Below are 7,871 nucleotides of genomic sequence, written 5' to 3'. Positions count from 1 at the left end.
AGAGTCCAGAGTCCAGAGACCAGAGACCAGAGACCAGAGACCAGAGACCAGAGTCCAGAGACCAGAGACCAGAGAGAAAAATAAACTACGAGGGTGAATCAGGGAAAACTCCAGTCCGGTCATGGAAGCAGAGTTGGAAGAAGAGGACGGGAGTTTCACCAACATCTCCCTCGCCGATGACAGACCTACAGGTAAGACAAACTCACCTTTAATTACAAAGCTAGTAGCTCTGTCCATTCACCTACACACCTGTAGGGGAGAGGGGGGTAAAGTTGAGCCACCCTTGTTTCTAGGAAACAAACAAACAAACAAACCAACCAACCAACCAACCAACCAACCAGACAGACAGAGATGTTAAGTACTTTTTAAGCAGTACAGAGGTGAGGTTTTTCTTGTGAAGCAGGATTCAGGTTCTGGGTGGCCTTTTATCTGTATACAGGTCAGCTATAAACACAGACAGAGACACAAACACAAAGCTACAGAACACAGAGGTACTATAAGGTACAGAACACAGAGGTACTATAACCTACAGAACATAGAGGTACTATAACCTACAGAACATAGTTGTACTATAAGGTAGAGAACATAGAGGTACTATAAGGTACAGAACACAAGGTACTATAAGGTACAGAACACAGAGGTACTATAAGGTACAGAACACAGAGGTACTATAACCTACAGAACACTGAGGTACTATAAGGTACAGAACCTCAGGACTGGAGGTACAGACTGGGTAGGGTTGGCCAAGCGACAGTCCCACCTGGGTTGGTCTTAGCTGCAGACAGAAGGAGACACATATAAACCCTTCAAACTGGAGCACAGAGCAGAGAGTAACCAAGCACACTGATCCTGGTGGCTGTGATATGATTTGCCAACCATCGTTGCTCCGCTGGCCTGTGTAGTTCACTACTCAGGGAGTGACCGAGAGACTGTCAGAGCTGCAGTGTGTGTGTGTGTGTTTACAGTGTCTGAGGCTGTACTATCGGCACAAACAGATACAACCTGCACAATCAATGTACGCATACAGATGCACACAGTGCTGCCACACCTATCGGATATCACAAGTCCTTCACGTTTTCCCTTCATCAGACTACTAGTCTACGTCTAGTGGAAGGAGCAAGTAGACAAGAGGAGGGAATGAGGTCATACAAGCGAAATTGTTTCGGGGCCCAATAAATGTGGTGTTATATTTTACTTCCGGCTGTGTCTGTTTGCGTTGCGCTGCTCCCCCTGTCGGCCGCGTCGGTCCCTACACCCAGATAATGTGAGGACGTCCCATCGCCGACTGTCATACATGGAAATCCGCAGTGTCGTCTAGCACATAACAACGTTATCCACACTAAACCCCGGCTAACGTTTTGACACAATATTGTTATTATATCGAAGGGTAAGTGACTGACATTTCAGAAATGTAACGAGACTACGGAGGCTTGTCGTTGTTGAGAATCGCACGTCAATTCTACGGATTTGACAGATTTTCTGAGATTTTAGCTGTCTAACTTGCATTGTGACTAACTACGAGTTAGTTAGGTACACAAACTAACATCATAATATCGCAGTTATTAATGTGACAGCCGGTAGTTAGATACAGGAGTCGTTTTCTTCCTTCTCTGTAAAAGGTGAGCATATCGTATGAACCAGCTAGATGGCTAACATTAGCCTGCCGCTATGCTAACTTACCAGCTGGCTGGTCGTGGGTGTGTTTAGTTACTGTAACAGCTAGAGAGACAGCTAGCTGGCTGGTCTTGGGTGAGTTGTTGTTTAGTTACTGTAACAGCTAGAGAGACAGCTAGCTGGCTGGTCTTGGGTGAGTTGTTGTTTAGTTACTGTAACAGCTAGAGAGACAGCTAGCTGGCTGGTCTTGGGTGTGTTGTTGTTTAGTTACTGTAACAGCTAGAGAGACAGCTAGCTGGCTGGTCTTGGGTGTGTTTAGTTACTGTAACAGCTAGAGAGACAGCTAGCTGGCTGGTCTTGGGTGAGTTGTTGTTTAGTTACTGTAACAGCTAGAGAGACAGCTAGCTGGCTGGTCTTGGGTGAGTTGTTGTTTAGTTACTGTAACAGCTAGAGAGACAGCTAGCTGGCTGGTCGTGGGTGTGTTTAGTTACTGTAACAGCTAGAGAGACAGCTAGCTGGCTGGTCTTGGGTGAGTTTAGTTACTGTAACAGCTAGAGAGACAGCTAGCTGGCTGGTCTTGGGTGTGTTTAGTTACTGTAACAGCTAGAGAGACAGCTAGCTGGCTGGTCTTGGGTGAGTTGTTGTTTAGTTACTGTAACAGCTAGAGAGACAGCTAGCTGGCTGGTCTTGGGTGAGTTGTTGTTTAGTTACTGTAACAGCTAGAGAGACAGCTAGCTGGCTGGTCTTGGGTGTGTTTAGTTACTGTAACAGCTAGAGAGACAGCTAGCTGGCTGGTCTTGGGTGTGTTGTTGTTTAGTTACTGTAACAGCTAGAGAGACAGCTAGCTGGCTGGTCTTGGGTGAGTTTAGTTACTGTAACAGCTAGAGAGACAGCTAGCTGGCTGGTCTTGGGTGTGTTGTTGTTTAGTTACTGTAACAGCTAGAGAGACAGCTAGCTGGCTGGTCTTGGGTGAGTTTAGTTACTGTAACAGCTAGAGAGACAGCTAGCTGGCTGGTCTTGGGTGAGTTGTTGTTTAGTTACTGTAACAGCTAGAGAGACAGCTAGCTGGCTGGTCTTGGGTGAGTTGTTGTTTAGTTACTGTAACAGCTAGAGAGACAGCTAGCTGGCTGGTCTTGGGTGTGTTTAGTTACTGTAACAGCTAGAGAGACAGCTAGCTGGCTGGACTTGGGTGTGTTGTTGTTTAGTTACTGTAACAGCTAGAGAGACAGCTAGCTGGCTGGTCTTGGGTGAGTTTAGTTACTGTAACAGCTAGAGAGACAGCTAGCTGGCTGGTCTTGGGTGAGTTGTTGTTTAGTTACTGTAACAGCTAGAGAGACAGCTAGCTGGCTGGTCTTGGGTGAGTTTAGTTACTGTAACAGCTAGAGAGACAGCTAGCTGGCTGGTCTTGGGTGTGTTGTTGTTTAGTTACTGTAACAGCTAGAGAGACAGCTAGCTGACTGGTCTTGGGTGAGTTTAGTTACTGTAACAGCTAGAGAGACAGCTAGCTGGCTGGTCTTGGGTGTGTTGTTGTTTAGTTACTGTAACAGCTAGAGAGACAGCTAGCTGGCTGGTCTTGGGTGTGTTGTTGTTTAGTTACTGTAACAGCTAGAGAGACAGCTAGCTGGCTGGTCTTGGGTGAGTTGTTGTTTAGTTACTGTAACAGCTAGAGAGACAGCTAGCTGGCTGGTCTTGGGTGTGTTGTTGTTTAGTTACTGTAACAGCTAGAGAGACTGCTAGCATCATTTGTCATCTTGGCCTGTTATGTCTTCCTCTGTCTTCTTGTTTGGGTATGTAGATGATGTTAGCCAGCTAACATAGTAGTACTGGTGTTCACTTATCTAGAGACGTCACTACAGACCCTGGTTCAGCGGTCTAAGGCATTGTGTCTCAGTGCTAGAGGCGTCATTACAGACCCTGGTGCAGCGGTCTAAGGTAGTGCGTCTCAGTGCTAGAGGCGTCACTACAGACCCTGGTTCAGCGGTCTAAGGCACTGTGTCTCAGTGCTAGAGGCGTCATTACAGACCCTGGTGCAGCGGTCTAAGGCACTGCGTCTCAGTGCTAGAGGCGTCACTACAGACCCTGGTTCAGCGGTCTAAGGCACTGTGTCTCAGTGCTAGAGGCGTCACTATAGACCCTCGTTCTATTCCAGGCTGTATCACCACCGTCCGTGATTGGGAGTCCCGCAGGGCGGCGCACCATTGTCCCAGCGTCGTCCTGCTTAGGGTTTGGCCGGGGGTAGTCCGTCATTGTAAATAATAATTTGTTCCTAACTGACTTACCCAATTAAATAAAGATAATAATAATATAAATCATATGATCTAACTATATGTTTTGCTCACCTTGATGTGTGTCTACAGGGAACAGAGGAACTGCAGTCCTGCTCACCAAACAGGACAACGAGGACTTCACCATGAACTGTCACATGGATGGTAATGAACAACAACACATCCTCGTCTGGTCTGGTCTGGTCTGTCTGTCTGATGCTGTCTGTCTGTCTGTCTGATGCTGTCTGTCTGTCTGTCTGATGCTGTCTGTCTGTCTGATGCTGTCTGTGTCTGTCTGTCTGTCTGATGCTGTCTGTCTGTCTGTCTGTCTGATTGTTTACGTGTGTGTTCAGTAATATAGTGTGTGTGTGTGTGTTCAGTAATATAGTGTGTGTGTGTTCAGTAATATAGTGTGTGTGTGTTTGTGTTTGTCAGGAGACATGGAGAACCAGGTAGAGATGGAGGAGAAGACGAGGCTCATCAACCAGGTGCTGGAGCTACAACACACACTGGAAGGTAACATCTCTCTCTGTCACACATCTCTCTCTGTTACACATCTCTCTCTGTTACACATCTCTCTGTCACACATCTCTCTCTGTCACACATCTCTCTCTGTCACACATCTCTCTCTGTCACACATCTCTCTCTGCTACACATCTCTCTGTTACACATCTCTCTCTGTCACACATCTCTCTCTGTTACACATCTCTCTCTGTTACACATCTCTCTGTTACACATCTCTCTCTGTTACACATCTCTCTCTGTTACACATCTCTCTCTGTCACACATCTCTCTCTGTTACACATCTCTCTCTGTTACACATCTCTCTCTGTCACACATCTCTCTCTGTTACACATCTCTCTGTTACAAGCATCTCTCTCTGTTACACATCTCTCTCTGTCACACATCTCTCTCTGTTACACATCTCTCTGTTACAAACATCTCTCTCTGTTATACACATCTCCCTCTCTTACACACGTCTCTCCTCTCTCTGTTACACAGTGGAAGGTGTGTTCATGTCTCTCCTCTCTGTTACACAGTGGAAGGTGTGTTCATGTCTCTCCTCTCTCTGTTACACAGTGGAAGGTGTGTTCATGTCTCTCTGTTACACAGTGGAAGGTGTGTTCATGTCTCTCCTCTCTCTGTTACACAGTGGAAGGTGTGTTCATGTCTCTCTGTTACACAGTGGAAGGTGTGTTCATGTCTCTCTGTAACACAGTGGAAGGTGTGTTCATGTCTCTCCTCTCTGTAACACAGTGGAAGGTGTGTTCATGTCTCTTCTCTCTCTGTTACACAGTGGAAGGTGTGTTCATGTCTCTCCTCTCTCTGTTACACAGTGGAAGGTGTGTTCATGTCTCTCCTCTCTGTAACACAGTGGAAGGTGTGTTCATGTCTCTCTGTTACACAGTGGAAGGTGTGTTCATGTCTCTCCTCTCTCTCTGTTACACAGTGGAAGGTGTGTTCATGTCTCTCCTCTCTCTCTGTTACACAGTGGAAGGTGTGTTCATGTCTCTCCTCTCTCTGTTACACAGTGGAAGGTGTGTTCATGTCTCTCCTCTCTGTTACACAGTGGAAGGTGTGTTCATGTCTCTCCTCTCTCTGTTACACAGTGGAAGGTGTGTTCATGTCTCTCCTCTCTGTTACACAGTGGAAGGTGTGTTCATGTCTCTCCGTTACACAGTGGAAGGTGTGTTCATGTCTCTCCTCTCTCTGTTACACAGTGGAAGGTGTGTTCATGTCTCTCCTCTCTGTTACACAGTGGAAGGTGTGTTCATGTCTCTCTGTTACACAGTGGAAGGTGTGTTCATGTCTCTCCTCTCTGTTACACAGTGGAAGGTGTGTTCATGTCTCTCCTCTCTCTGTTACACAGTGGAAGGTGTGTTCATGTCTCTCCTCTCTGTTACACAGTGGAAGGTGTGTTCATGTCTCTCCTCTCTGTTACACAGTGGAAGGTGTGTTCATGTCTCTCCTCTCTCTGTTACACAGTGGAAGGTGTGTTCATGTCTCTCCTCTCTGTAACACAGTGGAAGGTGTGTTCATGTCTCTCCTCTCTCTGTTACACAGTGGAAGGTGTGTTCATGTATCTCCTCTCTCTGTTACACAGTGGAAGGTGTGTTCATGTCTCTCCTCTCTGTTACACAGTGGAAGGTGTGTTCATGTCTCTCCTCTCTGTTACACAGTGGAAGGTGTGTTCATGTCTCTCCTCTCTCTGTTACACAGTGGAAGGTGTGTTCATGTCTCTCCTCTCTGTTACACAGTGGAAGGTGTGTACATGGGGGGGGGGGGGTTACCCTGACCATCCTCTCATCCTCTCTGTGAGGCTAATACAGCTACTCCCTTCCTGCCTCGATGGATTTAAGGTCTTGTCCAAAATGGCACCCTATTCCCTAAGGGCCCTGGTCAAAAGTAGTGCACTATATAGGGAATATGGCTCTGGTCTAAAGTAGTGCACTATATAGGGAATAGGACTCTGGTCTAAAGTAGTGCACTATATAGGGAATAGGGCTCTGGTCTAAATTAGTGCACTATATAGGGAATAGGGCTCTGGTCTAAAGTAGTGCACTATATAGGGAATAGGGCCCTGGTCTAAAGTAGTGCACTATATAGGGAATAGGGCTCTGGTCTAAAGTAGTGCACTATATAGGGAATAGGGCCCTGGTCTAAAGTAGTGCACTATATAGGGAATAGGGCTCTGGTCTAAAGTAGTGCACTATATAGGGAATAGGGCTCTGGTCTAAAGTAGTGCACTATATAGGGAATAGGGCTCTGGTCTAAAGTAGTGCACTATATAGGAAATAGGGCTCTGGTCTAAAGTAATGCACTATATAGGGAATAGGGCTCTGGTCTAAAGTAGTGCACTATATAGGGAATAGGGCTCTGGTCAACAGTAGTTCACTATATAGGGAATAGGGCTCTGGTCTAAAGTAGTTCACTATATAGGGAATAGGGCTCTAGTCTAAAGTAGTGCACTATATAGGGAATAGGGCTCTGGTCTAAAGTAGTGCACTGTGTAGGGTTCCATTTGGGACGTGTTTATATGTACCTTTAGCAGCACCAGACTGCTGTATTAACATTCAGTCTAGTCTGGCAGGGAGGAGTATTTGGCATTGATGTGGAATAAGCTAAAACATTCAGTCTAGTCTGGCAGGGAGGAGTATTTGGCATTGATGTGGAATAAGCTAAAACATTCAGTCTAGTCTGGCAGGGAGGAGTATTTGGCATTGATGTGGAATAAGCTAAAACAATCAGTCTAGTCTGGCAGGGAGGAGTATTTGGCATTGATGTGGAATAAGCTATCAGGAGGTTTCTGTATCGGCGTTTCATCCATCATTACTTAGGCGGGGTGGCCTCCCTGTCAAACTCTGTTGCACCCAGCCTTAAAAACAATGATCTAGGGGAAACACTGGTCTGTCTAGTTCTAAGTTCCGCACCTCTGTTGTTCCAGACCTGTCAGCACGTGTGGATGCGGTCAAAGAGGAGAACCTGAAGTTGAAGTCGGAGAACCAGGTTCTAGGCCAGTACATCGAGAACCTCATGTCGGCCTCCAGCGTGTTCCAAACCACCGACAACAAGAGCAAACGGAAGTAACCCACGGCGACCAAGGGGAGTTGAGACCACCTACAATAGCCTGGTAGCAGGTCTGTTTGTTGCCGACACAAACCGTAGGCATGATGGCACAGACAGACTGGCACTCAGGCTACCTGCAACATCTCCTCTCCCAAATGACAGCAGAGGAGGTAGAAGATGTTTGTGACCACAGTTCTAGGGACGGATATGGCCGTGTTCCAAATGGCAGATTATTTCCTAAGTAGTGCACTATGTAGTGCACAGAATGCCATAAGCTCTGGTTAAAAGTAGTGTACTATGTAGGGAATAGAATGCCATGAGCTCTGATTAAAAGTAGTGTACTATGTAGGGAATAGGATGCCATGAGCTCTGATTAAAAGTAGTGTACTATGTAGAGAATAGGATGCCATGAGCTCTGATTAAAAG

General features: G+C 46.4%; 1 protein-coding gene across 4 annotated transcripts; it reads left to right on the top strand.

The window, feature by feature from the left end:
* On the top strand, window positions 1-7,496 carry LOC110518942 (short coiled-coil protein B). Of its 4 annotated transcripts, none has more exons than XM_036971910.1 (4): window positions 1-191; window positions 3,972-4,043; window positions 4,317-4,394; window positions 7,324-7,496. In XM_036971910.1, the coding sequence occupies exons 1-4, from the start codon at window positions 122-124 to the stop codon at window positions 7,464-7,466; spliced, it is 363 nt and encodes a 120-aa protein (XP_036827805.1). In that variant the 5' UTR covers window positions 1-121; the 3' UTR covers window positions 7,467-7,496. The 4 variants fall into 4 exon arrangements, with proteins under 4 accessions (XP_036827805.1, XP_036827804.1, XP_036827807.1 ...); XM_036971909.1 differs by having other exon boundaries at window positions 3-191; window positions 4,314-4,394; XM_036971912.1 differs by lacking the exon at window positions 1-191 and adding an exon at window positions 1,231-1,387.
* The last annotated feature ends 375 nt before the right edge of the window (window positions 7,497-7,871 follow it).

This window comes from Oncorhynchus mykiss, unplaced genomic scaffold (assembly GCF_013265735.2).
Source record: "Oncorhynchus mykiss isolate Arlee unplaced genomic scaffold, USDA_OmykA_1.1 un_scaffold_85, whole genome shotgun sequence".
In the NCBI taxonomy this organism is placed as follows: Eukaryota; Metazoa; Chordata; class Actinopteri; order Salmoniformes; family Salmonidae; genus Oncorhynchus; species Oncorhynchus mykiss.
This window is presented reverse-complemented; position numbering and strand designations above follow the sequence as displayed.